The sequence below is a fragment of the Pyxicephalus adspersus genome, chromosome 11 (assembly GCF_032062135.1).
Source record: "Pyxicephalus adspersus chromosome 11, UCB_Pads_2.0, whole genome shotgun sequence".
Lineage (NCBI taxonomy): Eukaryota > Metazoa > Chordata > Amphibia > Anura > Pyxicephalidae > Pyxicephalus > Pyxicephalus adspersus.
The window spans coordinates 8,700,221-8,716,195 of record NC_092868.1 but is presented as its reverse complement, the minus strand read 5'-3'; the positions used below and the strand labels follow the sequence as shown (position 1 = coordinate 8,716,195).

Here is a 15,975-nt window from a genome sequence, read left to right as displayed (position 1 = left end):
CTAATTCCCTCAAAATTTCTATTCCATTTTCATTGTAGGCTGTAATTTTTTAGGCATAACTCACTGATATTTATTATTAAACTTTAAAAAACAAAACACAAATCTGTTAAAATAAATATTTCAACATGTAATGTAACTGTATAGTAGCATATATATTATATGAATATATTTCTTTGTATTGGACTCAATACAGGTATTTTGTATTGAACCAAAGGTATTTTATTGGAAGACAATCTCTGCATGAGGTTTTGCCTTGAACCTTCACACCATGACCCAGGTCATACCTGACCAGCACTCCATCCTGAACGTAACCACCTACAACATACCAGAGTTTTACTTCAGTCAGGGATTTCTCTTTACTGGATTTTTATTTTTTTGTCAAGAAAGGCAATCACTCCATGATTGTGGAGTTTTACTTATGGGGCAGGAAGTATTGATTCAAGGTTTAATGGAAGCTGAACCAAACGAGGACAAGCTAGTTACACAGCTATACAGAACAAACAGACTTAGGATGCTGCAATGCTGTGATGTGGTTCGGTTTTTAGTGGTGTGTGCTGGGTGAACTCCACAAGACAAATGACAAACCACAGATTTTTCTTTTTGATCCAGAATATTTTATTTTGTTTACAAACGTGTTTAATGTTTCTTGCTGGCTGCTGCAACCTGTAAAGAAAACAAAAATGTAAGAGGTCAAAAACATCCGTTATAAGCAAAAAAGCTGAATTAGAGAAAACTCGAGTGATCTGAGAAGTCACATCAAAGAATGAATTGTACATTTACCATGGTTGAAAAGATTTCAACCATAGAATGTGAACCAATGCTTTTATTATGATTCTCTTTTTTCCTTTTCTGTTATTTAAAATGTTAAATCAAAATTACAGTTGATAGCCTGGAATATTGTTATTACTCATTTCCATGCTTGAGGAATATAAGTTTTCAATGCCAGCACATGTACTTTCTACAGCTGCCTGAAGACCAGAAAATCAATCTTTCTAATCTGCAGTCACATTTGCCAAGAAGGGTCAGGCTGTATTCTCATCCAACTCCACATCTCAGGCAGAAATACTCCCCCTGAACTCCATTAACCCATTCATAATTACCAAGGCCCCGGGGTATACAGTGCTGGATTTATCTCATTTACAACCAGCAATACTTTGGCTTTTACTCTGCATCTGCTGCTTAGTTTAGACCAGAAATAGGCATTGCAGGCACCTGGATCTTTGTAGCTATGAATGAGTGGTGGGGCACAGGGAAATCTGCATGACAAAATGTTCCGGAAGATCTTTAATAAAGAAATCTCCTTACCTGTCCAGCAATTCTGTCAAGGTCTCTCTGTCCTTGTGGAGTCACTCTGCGACCTCTGCAAAAATGACAGCATTGAGTCAGACATGACAATTAGGGTCATATAAATAAGTGGGGAAAAAAAATATATAAATATGTATATATACACACCCCTAGCCTTCTCTGAAATAAACTAGTGTGTGTTATACACATACAAGAAGTGTGACTGCTACCCTGCTCTACCAGCACAGAGCACTGCAGAGTGAGAAGGATAAGGAGAAAGCTTTTAGTGTGGATCCACTATTAAAATTCTCTTCATACACTGGACATGGCATTACCATATCACGTATACGGAAACTGTCATTTACCCCATCAGAGACTTGTGTATACAGATATACCTCGACTTGTACAGAGATGACAGGCCAGCCAGACATTTTGCAGCACACCAACTAGTAAAGCCAGCAAGAGTGATGAGCAAATATGTCTGCCCAGTGCACACTCCAGCATGTAAACAGTAATGTAAAAGATTCACAGTGTGAATGTTACAGGGTTCTCCCCAGGCACTTTTAGCTGGGTGTACCACCGGGCACTTTTCAGCACCCACCCGGCTGTTTTTGGGTGGTTACCAAAGAGTTTGGTCACAATACAGGGGCTGCCAACCACCTAAAAATTTTTTCCTACCGGGCTTTAAAAAATTTCTGGGTTGAGCACTGTGTTACCTTTGATTAAAATGAAAGGCAAATCCCTTGACTGCCTTTTATAAGTGTACACGCAATTTTAATTGCTAGAAATGTTCTCCCATGATCATTTCCAGCGTCAAAACACAGACAGATGAATAAAGGTGCGTTGTACAGAACACGGTTCTGTGCTATGGAAAGGGGAGAACAAGCGAGCAGCACATTGTTGCGCTGTCCTCTGTTCAATTCTATTGCGGTCGTTCATCTGTCATTCATGGATCGGTTATATTACATTAAATAGGGGTTGCAATGACAGACAGATAAATAATGACACAGAAGGAGGAGAGGACCCTGCCCCAAAGAATATTTAAGGATATTGTAGGGTTATCAGCAGGAATATACACAGCTATACATATACCCTCCTGCAGAAGCATTGCATTTTAGTTTGGTCAATATTGGGCTTGCATATTAGTCATACAGGTCAGGGACAATTCACAACCCCATGTGAAGCTTCCAGTAAGTTTGGAGCAATGATAGACTCAAGATAAAATGTTCCAACGTGTACTAATGAGAAACTAGGACAAATTGGATTATTCAGATTTTATTCCAGCCTCTGCATTATGGGATCTAACATGAGAACATGCCTGGAAATAAAAACCCTTCATGTATCAGAATTTGAAAGCATTCAGGACTCTTTAGGAAAGGTGAGCTACCAAAAAACAGTGCTGTTCTCCTATTAATGATTGAGTTCATGTTTCCTAATTTTAGGATGAAGACTTTGTATTAATACAGAATAAATATAGAAAAACTATACCCTGTAGATGTATATTGCTTTCTTTTAAATCAACCCAAACAAGAGAGCTCTTCAACCGAATCTACCAAATTCAAGAGTGTAGAAACAGAACTTACCCATTGGGGTCTTTCTCCACCATTTTAAGCCCCTCTAGAGCCTGCAACACCTTCCTGGCAACACCCTTTGATCCACGGCTGAAGTGGCTTGGCATAACGCCATTGCGCTGGCGCCCGCCATAGATTTTTGTCATGGAACCAACACCGGCACCACCACGGAGGTACAAGTGACGAATTGTGGAAGCTGAAAGGAAACAATTTCTGTTAAGAATCTATAGGATAAATGCAATCTGAGCTGTAAGCGATACCTTGAGGTTTATCTGAAGCACAAAAAAAGAATCCATACCATGAAAAGAACATTGTCACCTCACCCTGAATGGCTAAAGTGACTATATTATGTTATCTACATCATGCACTGAGAAAAATAAATATACGGTTGCGTACAGAGACTTATTTTTACGTTGGAAAGCATCTTTTCCAACAACAAAAGACTTAAAGATGCATGAATGAGTGCTGCACATATGGCACCATTCTGCTCTATGGAGAGGGAAGAACGAGAGAGCAGCACCCCATTGTGCTCTCTCCCCCTTCACTTTTATGACTGTTCGTGGATCCGCCAGGACGGACAATTAACGATGGACCAGCGCTGTACACACATCAGATTCTCACCCAATAGAGAATCATCTGAAGTGTGTATGCAGCCCTAAAAGCCAACTTCAGAAACCAAAAATATTTTGATTTAAAAAAAAAAAAAATAAAAAAAAAAAAATAAAAGTTACCTCCACTGATGCCACCTAAACACCACACACTCCACCTGTTCTGAGTGCATATAAACTGATCATCTCCATTCAACATTACAGCCCTGTTGGACCTCCAGCACCAACACGAGTCGCGGCTCATTCACTGGTGCACCTTGGGCAAATTTGACAATGTTTAGTATTTTGTGAATGGCCAAGGAGGAAAGGTGGTGTATAAATGACAGACCTGTTTTTGTCACAGACCTGAAAGCATCAGTGAAGGCTTTTTTTTATTTTAGTACCATTACAAAAATATTGTTGTTGGGAGTGGTTTAAACTTTGAGGATACAATAGATACTACTTTACTTAGCCAAGTGACACTGTACTTGTTTCAGTGTTCGCCCCAGCCATTTATACTGGGCACACCGCCTGACACTTTTCAGTAACCACCCACGTTTCTCTGGGTGCTTACTGAAAAATCACAATACAGGGGGCTAGACAGTTGGAGCATAATACAAAGACAATAGAAAAATTATACATACTAAGAAGGTGGGCATTAGAAAGTTAGAACAAAGTATGAGGGGGAGGAAACAAAAAGCTGTAAGAATTTTTAGGATTTCTGGATTCATATTGCAAAAACTTGGAACACCAAGTTTGCCCTGTGTTGCCCCACCTGCTTTTTGACCACCCAGCAAAAGCTTCATCTGACCCAGCTTTAAAAAATGTCCAAGTAAAAAGTTGGTTTGTTATGTTCTTTAGAAGTTAGGGCTCAGAAAAAGCTAGTACCTATTGTGTATGTCTTGCAGAAGGCTGCAAGGTGTTTTTGTAAGCAAAATCAATCTAAAAATACTTCTAATTGACCAAAAAGCACACAAAGTCCTCTTACCAGCACGGGTGTAGAACCAGTTCTCATCGTAGGGTGCCAGTTCCTTGTGTTTGGCAAGTTTGACTGTGTCTACCCATTCTGGTACTTTAAGTTTCCCAGACCTGTAAAAACAAAAATTCAATGTATATTGTGAAACCAAAAAGAAAAACTTGGCGAACTTTAATATTTTGATCTAAATTATTATTTACCAATATTACACAACAACAAATTTGTGTACAGAAAGGCTGCACCTGACAGCGTTAAAATAATGACTGGAATGTGATTGTCTGTTGCCAATCCTTCAATTCCCCTAATACATAACAAAAACTTCCCCAGCTTCACAAACTTTTTGGTAATCAGAACTTACTTCTTGAGAAAAGCAGCCAGGGCTCTGACGAACTCCTGCTGGTTAACGTCCTTCACTGTTACTCCAGGCATCTTAAAAAAAAGAAGATAAAGAACATTATAAGGCTTGTAACTACATTTTAAAAACAAGAAGCTTCTGAGAACAGTGGCACCGATATTTCCCCAATTCAGATTTTTAGCTACCAGAGCCATCTGTCAAACCTCCATTCTGCTCATTGGACATCATCACCGCTGTCAAAGCAGCAGAACAGGTGACACAGGTGACCGGGGCCCTAAGGGTATGACTGAGCAGCCCAGTGCAATGTTCTCCCCGGCCCCTTTAAGCCGAGTGCACCACACAACACTTCAGTACCCACCCGGCTGTTTTTGGGTGGTTACTGATGAGTTGGGCCATAACACAGGAGCTGCCACCCACCTACAATTTCTTCCCACCCAGCTCCAAACATTTCTGGGTTTACCACTGAAGTGCCAGGCATAACACCAACATGAAGAGAAGAATTATTTAAACCTGAGTATGCTCTGCCAACTCACCCCAAGGTTTTGCCTCACATCTTACCATAGTGCACAATACAAAATAAATATTGATATAAATCCCCTTCCAGATCAGCCGGCCCCATACTGAGGGTTGTATTAGTCGGTGCCACGAGCAGTGCACAGGAATGAGATGCTGCAAGCGCCTGCCTTGTCCATCTTTCTGGAAAAATATCGGCTGCACAACCAGAAATCACACCCAACCCTTTCTGATGGGGGTAGTAATAGAATCCAATAAAAGCCCTCACATAAGGGAATATCGGGAACCAACATGCAGGTTGAAACACCTAGGCGAGACTTTCTTGACGTGGGGAACCCTTAAAATAACTTTCAGGTATTGGGGAACCCCTTCTATAATTCCTATATCCACAGCTGACCGTACATTCGCCTGGTGGTCAGTGGGAAGAATTCCTTTTCATTGCTGGCCATTGGGAAGAATGTCACCCTACAGATAGACAGAAAGAGCACTGGTCTCACTTGAACCTGAGAGGTGCAAACTACACAAGGAACCTCTGGGAACCTGTGAGAGACAGCACCAGAGAGGGGTCAGCTGACCACAATCCACCCAATCAGGAAAGATTACAGCGCTGCATAATACATTGGCGCTATATAAATCCTGTTTATTAATAATAATGACACCCATAACCTATTGTTGGGGTAAATTCTCAGGCATTATAGTAGTTTTGCCCAGACATGCTGGGTACACATGCTTAATGATTGCCAGCAAATAATAAACAATGGCAGGGTTTTGCAACAGGAAACAGTAGCAATTCTGCTTAGCTGTACTAGTGATATATATATAGATATAATTTAATATATATCTAAGATCAGAACAGATCTCATGTGGTGACAATCCTATGGGGGATTTTGGTGTCAATGCCATCAGAGCTGCATCATTGCCATTTCTTTCAGCTACCAATAGTATAACGGGCAGATCATCACACACACAGGAGATATAATATTCCTCCAGGCTGATCCATACTGACATCTTGCTGCCACAACATTCACAAATATCAGGCTGGGAGAATAATGGAATATCCGGCCATGTGTAAGGAGAAACGCCATGCCAGATCTCACAATCTATTTACTTTCATTTCAATGGAAGGTGCAGGAAACCTAGCAAATGCATGCAAATAGGGGTTATGGGTGAATCAACAATGTGAATGATCATACTGAATGAATGAGCTACTAGATTGTAAGCTCTTCAGGGCAGGGTCCTCTCCTGCTCCTGTGTCACTGTGTCTGTCATTTGCAACCCCTCTTTAATGTACAGTGCTGCATCATATGTTGGTGCTATATAAATACTGTTTATTACCAATAATAATCATAATAAGGAGTCTGGACATGTGAACACAGAGGATATGAGATCCTATTGTGAGGGAATTGTAATGGCAGAGTGCAAATCAGCAGCAGGCTGGGGCCCCCTGGCTATTTGCAACCTGGGCCCTACAAAGCTATGTTGGACCACCCCGGGTAGCAGCAGCCTTGGGGCCCCCCATGGTTACCAGCAGCCTGGGCCCTGTAGGACCTCCCGTGTCTCAGCAACCTGGGGCTCCCCTGAGTTTCGCCAGCCCGGGCCATGCTGCACACCATGCGGCTCACCCTATGTCCCGGATATGGAGCACAGAGGCCGTGGATTGTATGGGATTCAGTCACAATGTACAGCGGCCACTTCTCCAGCACGAGGTGACACAAACACGCGCGCTCCCCCTCCAATCCCCGCCACAGCGAACAGGAAACACCGCGGCCTACCGCGAGGTACCAGGCCACAAAGCTTCCGCCAGAGACCCCAGAACACGACTATGCCCGGACGCCACATTTCTGCTGTCAGACAAACTCCAGCCACATTCACAGCCGGTTACAACTCCAGAAAACCCCGGTAATCCGGTCCCGGTTTAGGCCGCAGAAGGCCTCACTCACCTTCTCTCTGCAGAGCCGAGAAGGCAAAAGGGATCGACGGGGTCTCCCAAGCCCAGAAGAAGGGGAGCGCCGCGACGTCACGCCTCTCCTCGCGCGCGAGCCTTCGGATTGGACGAGACGGCGGGCAAGGGGCGTAGCCGTGCGGTTCAAGCTGAAACGCGAAAATGGCGACTTCCTGAATGGTGGCTCGCGGGGGTCAAAATAGGGTTTATTTTTAAAAATCTGCACAGAAAGGAATTGTGCTGTTTGCAGAGATGAACCTGCAGCTGTCATTATTATATGGGGGGAAAAAGTACTTAGTAAGGACTTAATAAACTGTAACTGGAAATATTTACCGTTTCCGGGGAGGTTTTGCTACAGAATTTGTGTCTTCTGCATGGTAAGGAAATAAAATGAAAATAAAATAAACCAGGTCCTCGGCTGCGTACAAGTTAAATTTCTGTGTCTAGAAACAATCGTGCAGGATCTTTTCCAGAGACAGTAAAATGATCTAGCACGGTCTACACAAAGCAGTTCAGCTCTATGGAGAGGGGAGGACAATCTGGAGGCTCCCTGCTGCGTCCTCCCCTATAGGAAACTACAGTGGTTGTCCCTGGTTGGCCATTTATTGATCCGTCACAGCAGATCACTAAACTATGTCAGGAGACTGCTGTACACATGCTAGATTATTGTCCTAGATGAAGGTTTGTGATTTAAAGTTTATAAAGTTTTAGCAAACAATAAATAGATGAAACCCAGAATGCAAAAACTGGTGAAAGATTCACCCACATAGCAAATTAACAATAGCACTGAAACCACTGGAAAATGTATTTGGGAGGAGTGATCATTATAAAAGATTGGAAATAGAAACCATCCAGTCACCCTCAGATTTATAATGTCCGTGGATAGGAGGAGCATTCCGAGTGTGGATTTTATGTAGACGAAAGGATGGGAATTCCCTAAAACTGGTGAGAGGAGCAATATGGCTGGGAGGAGGGCAATTATAGTGGATGATAGCCAGGCTATGGGGGGAATAAAAGTGGATGATACAGGGCTATGGGTGGGGGGCAATTATAGTGGATGATAGCAGGGCTATGGGTGGGGGGCAATTAAAGAAGATGATACCTATGTGGGGAAAATAGAAATGGTTGAAAGCAGGGCTATGGAGGAAGGGGGGGGGGGGGGGGTTAGTAAAAGTGGATGATAGCATCGCTATGAGTGGGGGGCAAATAAAGTGGATGATAGCAGGGCTATGAGAGGGGCCTAAAAGTGGATTAGATGAGTTCTATAGGCAGCACACAAAATGCATGAGAGGAGCACTATGGGGGAGCACTAAAGGTGAGGCACAAGGGGGGGTTGCTAAAAGTTAAAGAGCAGCTCTTTGGGGAGCATTGAGGGGATGGGAGGCGAGCTATGGGGGCAATAAAAAGGGATGACATCAGCTCTATAGGGGAGCAATAGACATTAATGAAAGCAGTGTTATCTGGGGGGTGGAATGGGCCATATAAAAGGATGATATAATGCCCGTCAGGGCACAATGCTGCAGACAGGGGGATGGGTTGGACATGACCCACCTAGCCGAAGCCAGGCTGATCCCATTCCTCTTAGGCTAACCAGCCCACTGAGTACTAGGTTTGGGAGCTCCCCCAAAAGGAGAGAAACCAACCATAAGACCAAGGAACTCTTCCATCTGGTCTGACCCTAAACTCCCCAGCACCCACCTAAAAAACAAGTTCTCCAGTTCCAGGATCCCCTATGCACCCTCAGGACACAGACCAGGCCATACAACTTCACTCCCACAGGTAGGGATGAGATGTGAGTTTGCCCCAACGTAACCTTGCAATGAATTTTAGGTGAATTTAGCGAAGTAGCAGAATAGACGTCACCTTGCAAATCTCTCTCTGAAGGGTGGAAACGCTGCTTGCAATGCTATCCATATCAAACCAATTACTAATATACTCCGCAGGAAAAGTTCCCATTGATTGATTTTGGTCACGGGGTGGTTCTACCCCAGTCAACCACCAGTCATTTGGAAAACGAAACAGCCTTCCATTGGATGGTTCTATTTAATAAAGCTCTGCAAGGATGGAGAAGATCGACTAATATGGGGGAACCTGGGTGATCCAGCAAACCTGAAATAGATTTCTTAAAATCATTTCCTATTATTTGGAAAGTATTGGATCCCTTCCAGGTTTGCTGGATCCCCCAGGTTCTGTGATAGCCTATCTTCTACAGTCTTGCAGAATCAGGCCCATAGGGTATATCTTTGTAAACTTTATCAGAACACTTTTGTACCATATGGATAAAGATTTGACAATTCCAAAATCCATATTCTAATGAGCAGATAAAGTGGTGACCATCTGCTGGGAGATGATATGCAGTGAAGCATGATAAAGGTGACAGACAATGAGATAAGAACACTCAATAGCCGGGAACATTGAGATTCACCTGTGGAAGAGTTTGCTTATCTGCCAGTATTGGGATATGAAGCATATAGAACTATTACATGTAGTAGCCAATGGCTGACCAATTGATTATACATGAATGGCTTTTATGATGATGGTTTAACCATTTTAGCCTTTTTTTTTGCATATTTTAAGCCTGGAGGTTATTATTATTATTATACAGTATAAATATAGCAGCGACATATTCCGCAGCTCTGTACAAAGTCCGAAGTCATGTCACTAGCTGTCACTCAAAGAGGCTCACAATCTAATAGTCATATGTCAATGTCTTTATGTATGGTAATGTTTATCTATGTTATTCTTTAATACAATTTTTTTGAGGAAGCCAATTAACCTAACTGGATTTTTGGAATGTGGGAGGAAACCGGAGTACCCGGAGGAAACCCACGCAAACACGAGGAGAACCTGCAAACTCCATGCAGATAGTGTCCTGGCCAAAATTTGAACCTGGGACCTAAAGGCCAGAGTGCTAACCATTGAGCTACCCTGCTGCCCAGGTAAAAAAACTTCCCCCTTGGTCCTCCAAAAACAATATATTTTTTGAAAGCTGAGATCCTGTTAAAGCAGAGCTATACTGTAAATATAAAAATATGTGAACACGTAATACCCTTTTCTGCAATAAAATACACTTACCTACCAGTTCAATTATTCCTCTGTAATTTATAATAAGCTGAGCATGTAGATAACCCTGGCACACCTGGTTGCTAAGACTGACTTAACTCCTTTGTGCATGTGGGGGCGTTGCACCATCATGGATGACAATATCCATGATGGTGCAAGGGAGGTGAGTATACCTAAAATATTCCAAACAGGTAAGTAAGTTTTATTGCAGAAGGGCCATCACCTGTCCTTTACCTTTTGGAACAAAAAGCCTGATTTTTTAAAGCTCTCCAAGACTGGAAATAATACACTATCACAGGTGAACATATATGATCTAGCAAACTTGGAATAAATCTGATCCAGAATTGAAAACATTTGTAAACCAATAGCAAATGACTTTTAAGAAATTCCAGGATTGCTGGTTCTCCCATGATATCCTATCTTCTCTGGTCCTGGGTAGCTTTAATAAATCAGGTCTGTAAAGACCATGTTAGAAAAAAAATCTGAGTTTATACTCAGGCACACCAGTAGATGGTGCTGTGTCCTCATATAAAGAGTGCAACAAATTCATGTTGTCGGGGATCAACAATAAGGTGGCAAACAATAACATACAAATGATCTTTTAGGAACAAGTGGCCCATCAAAAACAGCTCAGAAGTGCAAAATACTATACCTTTACAAAAGTGAGAAGATATACAAACTGAGCCCAATTTATTTATTTTTTCTCCTTTTAACAAAAATGTTTTAAAAATAACTCACCACTGATGTATTTATTCACATTTGTTTCATTGGTGTTTCTATTGATTATTGTTTTGGATGTTAGCACTGATGGCTGCATTGTGTGCCTTAGGTTTATTCTTGAGTCTAAGCATTCCCATATTTTTAGTATAAATAGGTACCTTGGTTTATGTTTTTATATATATGGTAACTTTCTTGATTCCCATTTTATTTTGTGAGATTCAGCATTAAAGCCAGAGATAGCCAGGCATCTAGCAGTGTGAACCCCTGCATTTCTCCAATGACAATAATGACAATGATCCCAATTACCAATGAATCAGGAAAATGGATGGGGAGGGATGGTGTTTGTACTGCTATCATGGCTGTAATATTATCATTATAATACATAAAAGTGCTAAGATCGGGTTGGTATTCCCACAACCATCCCGGTTCCCACCAATGGCCTTGCACTATCATCATTGCCGCCCTCCCATATTTTCTGTGTGTGCACACGCTAACTGGCTTAGGGGAGAAAAAAACTGTGAGCTGTGGATTTAGTAATTATAGAAGGGATACCCTGAAGACCTGAAAATTATTTTTAGGGTTCTTCCAAGAAAGACTAGTTTAGAAGAAGCCATGGGGTTAGGGGACTAGTAAGTAGGAGTTCAAAAGGTGCAGCAAATGTTCAAGATCTGGTATGGAAGGATTGCTTGATCACCCATTTTAATCCATCTTCTGAAGTCTTGGAGAGCTTTAATAAATCAGACCCATTGTTTGCATTTATTCAACAGATATAACAAAATGCTTTTATTGTATATTCACCAGACCATAAAGGAGCAAATAGGAGAAGTGCATTTTTAGGGATTCATACACATCAATATGCATAGTCCTTATCCAGTCTCTGGGTGGATCTTGTGGTTACGGCGGAGCACTGTAGGCACCGGGCAGCAGCGGATAAGCCTGAGAAACACAGATTTAAGTGCAGCTCCAAAGTTCCTCTTTCTCATGGCATAGACAAGTGGGTTGGCGAAGGAGTTCATGTGTGAAAAGAGCACAGCCATGCGTAGGAGGGGCACTGGAATGAAGCATGATTGGCATAAGAGCCTCAGGCTATTGATTGCATTGAGTGGGATCCAGCACAAGCAGAAAATGCCCACCAGGAGTAGCATAGTCCAGGCCATGTTTATCTCCCACTTCTTGGAGGACCTCAAATGACCCCGGACCACCCGGAAGATGTCGGCATAAATGGAGAGCATAATGAGCAGAGGTAACAGAGTACATCCAAGGAACACAAAGTAGACCAGATATTCTGGGGTGAACACTGACGTGAGCGAACAACATCCTAGGTGGTCACCTTGTATACTGCTGTTATTAATGACCTGTCGGTGGCTGAAGTATGCTCGGGAGAGATCCCTGGACCTGCGAGGCAAGTAGTAGAGCAGAATGGATCTCTCAAAGCCAGCCATGGACCTTTCAGAGGCTGCATGTGTCCGATTGCTGCCAACGTATTGCTGGAACTGGTTCCAACCCATCATGGGAGAGAAGCCGATTAGACAGGAGAGGAAGAGACATAGCAGCACTGCAAATGCCAACCTTCTGTTGGTTACATACACCATGTAGCTGAAAAACAAAATATCAATATCATTAGATCAGGCAGGCCCAAAGTTCAGCCCGGGGGCCAATTGCTGCCCGTGATCAAATTTCTACTGGCCTGCGGCTGTTGTCATAAAATCAATAATATGCAGGCCGCCAGAACTGTTGACCACAGTAAAAAAAATACACACATACAAAAAAGCTGTTTTATATTTCATTAGAATTATTCAACCACCCTGCAATTATCGGCCCGCTACCAGGCGGGCATAATCGGCAGGACGGTAGTCCCCATGTGTGCACAGGAATTCTCCTACGTCAGTGGTCGACAACCTTTTCAGTCCAGCGGACCACTAAAATTACCTCTCCAGACCGGGCCTGCGCGGAGCCGGGTGTCACTCAAAGGAGGAGAAACCACCCCATAGTGAGGTCATGATGCTAAAACCGGCCTGCGATTAGAAAGTGGGCGGCTTGTGTCCAGAGACGCAACCCGCCCACCGCCCTGAGCCTGGGATTTGTACGGGGGACATGGTCCATAGCTCTGGCCGGTGCGCCCCACCAGCTGGGTGCTTCTCCTAACCACGCTCGGGACCTGACCAGCCAGAGCCGTGGACCACCAAAATTTTCCTGCGGTCCACCGGTTGGTGACCACTGCCCTACCTCATTGTAGTGGAAGTGTGCTGTGCGGCATCCACACGGACCATGGCCACTCTGATTCTAAGAACGTGCTCTGCATGTCACACACTGACATCGGACTCCGTGAACAATGAATCCCTCACATCACCCCGGTGGGCATGTGCTCAGCGGGACCCGCACAGACCATGCCCACACTAACCCTGGTTTGAATACCCCTGCATTAGGTAAATGGAGATTATCAGGGACAACAGGTCCAGCTTACACCTACCCAAAAAATGTAATAAAGTGCAGTTTACCTGTCCTTATTTAATTTTCACTTGTTAATTTTGCCAGTAAAACATTTCTTGGCTTAGAGAGACAACATTCACCCACCATACTGAATCTTTGGAGGAGTACCGCCACCACAGGACAGGAAGTATGTTAGGACTAGTACGTTTATTTTGGACTTTGGCCTCTTGCAATGGGATTGTGTCATTGCCTCCAATGGGCTGACCTAGGTCTAGTTAGGCTGTGCGGTGCACACAGGGGATGTTATTGGATTTTTGGTGTTCCCACCCACCTTGTGTGTTCCAGCTCCACTGAATACATTCTCTATAATATAAAATAAAAAGTACAGAATAGACAATGGGAGCCCCTTGGAATGGACAGAAATTTGTAGACCCAAGAACAATCTATACATTTTCCCCATAGCTCATTTTTTCCTCTTACCTATTTGGCAGACGAATCTTAAGGTGAGCATTGATCGCGATAAGCAGAAGAAGCAAAATGGAGAACTGCGTAGTGACCAGTGGAAAACAGGTGATGAAAATGCAAGTGTAAAAGCAAAGAATGTATTCCATGCTCAGCACTATGGAGAAGGGAATGGCCACGGCTCCCACCCCAATGTCCGCAGCTGCTAAGCTGACAATCAGAAAATTGGTGATCGAACGCAATTCCTTGTGAAGGTAAACGGTGGCACAAACCAGCACATTCAAAGAGACAATGCCCAGGGCTAATATAATCTCCAGGAAGACGAAAGGAAAGTTATCATTCATAATCTCCAACATGGCCAAGGATGGAGATGGTGCAATGTTACCAGCAAATGTTCAATGGTGGCCGTTCCTAGATTCGCACAACTATAACCAATAGAGAAAGGAAGAAAATTAGATGAAAGTAGACACAATTTTTATTTTGATGACATTTACTTTGCTAAAGCAACATATATCATAAGCAACTTATTAGATTTTAATTAGATTTGTTCACCTAATTTTACTTTACCGATAACGCTAGTTTCCTCCTATCTACATGCATTTTTATCCAGTGCTGGTGTTAATCATTTCTTTGGATCATGTCTGCACAATCTGTGTCTATGCCAGGAGCCTATGGGACAGGGTGACAGCACAGAAGAAAAAATGGGAGAGCAATGTCATCCTTAAACTGGAACCGCCATGACAAGATCACCAGCAGGGAATAACTAGATATCAGTGGCAGTGAACGTGCATTATGGACATGATGGGGGTGATGGTTGCACTATGCACTATGCATTATGGGCGTGATGGGGGTGATGGTTGCACCCCTGACCAACAGGTATCAATAGAATAAAATGACATGAACATGAAATATTTTAGTGATTGGGTTTATACTTACATTAGTGAGTGCCGATAGAAGAACTCTTGATTTCTTCCCTGTTGATCTTACCTCCTCTCTTCCACTCTCTATACTGTGAGACTCTTCCAAGTGGAAAGCAACAATCACTTTTCTTATCTCTAAAGCTGCGTAAAACACAGGATCAGCTCTGCAAACACTTGGGCACTTAGTATAGAAATATTGATGCTCTTTTGTTCAATATTCCTTCATTTGTTTTTGCTGTGAACGAGTTTGATGATGATGATGAGTGCAATGCATGTACTGAGTTTCCATATTTCTATCCATTTTCTTTCTAATATTTCCCCTCTTGTCAGTTTCATTTGGAATCTCTTTTATGTTATTTGTAACAGATCTACATTAATCCCTTATTAAAATATGCAGACAGGGAGACTTTTGTTTGACCTAACAGACTCTATGGGGTCTATTTATAAAACAGTGAATCTGACAATCCCTGAAACATTCCCTGGTGGAGAATCAATAACTGCCATTGGAACACATAGATATGGAAGATATTCTACCAGGGAATGTTTCAGGGAATAGTCTTTGGATTTTTAGAATTATAATGGTCGAACATATATATATGAATTCCATTCCTTGCCACTATAATCACTGATGAGGGGGGGCTGAGGAGCCCCCAAATTGCAGTGGCTGCTGTGTTTGTGACATTTTATATGACAAACAAGATTACTATAGACAAACATGGATTACTAATTACTTATTACTTATTAAGCAACTGCAATCCTCTTTTTCTTTAACCAACCAATTTTAGGTATAATTGACTCAGTGACGCAGAATACCAACCAATATTAAAAGCATTTTGGAGTATATTACATAGTGTATGGGACATAATAATAATAATAAAATAGTGAATGCCCAAACCTTCAGTGGTTGTGAATCAATCAGTGTCATTTAAAACACATGCACCAGAAAAATACACAGTGAATGTTGGGGGATTTTAGACTGCTTTATGAATGGCCATTAAGGTAAACTTTAACAATATTTTTTAAAGCAATATGAAACTTGGAGAGGGAAGTACTCTGAAAAAAATCATTGGTCACATTAAGAAACGTGTTATAAAATTTGCAAGTTTCTCCAGTGGGTGGCTGATGTTGTTTGTGGACAGGTGAATGTTTCTC

At 42.4% G+C, this 15,975-nt stretch overlaps 2 protein-coding genes across 2 annotated transcripts; both read right to left on the bottom strand.

Moving 5' to 3' along the window:
- Positions 1-591: 591 nt before the first annotated feature.
- RPS19 (ribosomal protein S19) lies at positions 592-7,293 on the bottom strand. Its single transcript, XM_072425898.1, has 6 exons — positions 7,227-7,293; positions 4,777-4,847; positions 4,431-4,531; positions 2,868-3,051; positions 1,306-1,360; positions 592-663 (listed from the first exon to the last, which is right to left on the bottom strand). The coding sequence occupies exons 2-6, from the start codon at positions 4,845-4,847 to the stop codon at positions 637-639; spliced, it is 438 nt and encodes a 145-aa protein (XP_072281999.1). The 5' UTR covers positions 7,227-7,293; the 3' UTR covers positions 592-636.
- Positions 7,294-11,877: 4,584 nt separating this feature from the next.
- On the bottom strand, positions 11,878-14,259 carry LOC140341229 (adenosine receptor A2b-like). Its single transcript, XM_072426791.1, has 2 exons — positions 13,922-14,259; positions 11,878-12,607 (listed from the first exon to the last, which is right to left on the bottom strand). The coding sequence occupies exons 1-2, from the start codon at positions 14,257-14,259 to the stop codon at positions 11,878-11,880; spliced, it is 1,068 nt and encodes a 355-aa protein (XP_072282892.1).
- Between the last annotated feature and the right edge of the window lie 1,716 nt (positions 14,260-15,975).

Excerpts from the sequence above, each read along its gene's own strand:
- LOC140341229 (XM_072426791.1), bottom strand. The coding sequence starts at position 14,259 with ATGTTGGAGATTATGAATGATAACTTTCCTTTCGTCTTCCTGGAGATT. Across the intron at positions 12,608-13,921 it reads AAGATTCGTCTGCCAAATAG|CTACATGGTGTATGTAACCA; the intron begins GTAAGAGGAAAA and ends TTTGTTTTTCAG.
- RPS19 (XM_072425898.1), bottom strand. The coding sequence starts at position 4,847 with ATGCCTGGAGTAACAGTGAAGGACGTTAACCAGCAGGAGTTCGTCAGA. Across the intron at positions 3,052-4,430 it reads CTGGTTCTACACCCGTGCTG|CTTCCACAATTCGTCACTTG; the intron begins GTAAGAGGACTT and ends GTTTCCTTTCAG. Across the intron at positions 664-1,305 it reads TTGACAGAATTGCTGGACAG|GTTGCAGCAGCCAGCAAGAA; the intron begins GTAAGGAGATTT and ends TTTTCTTTACAG.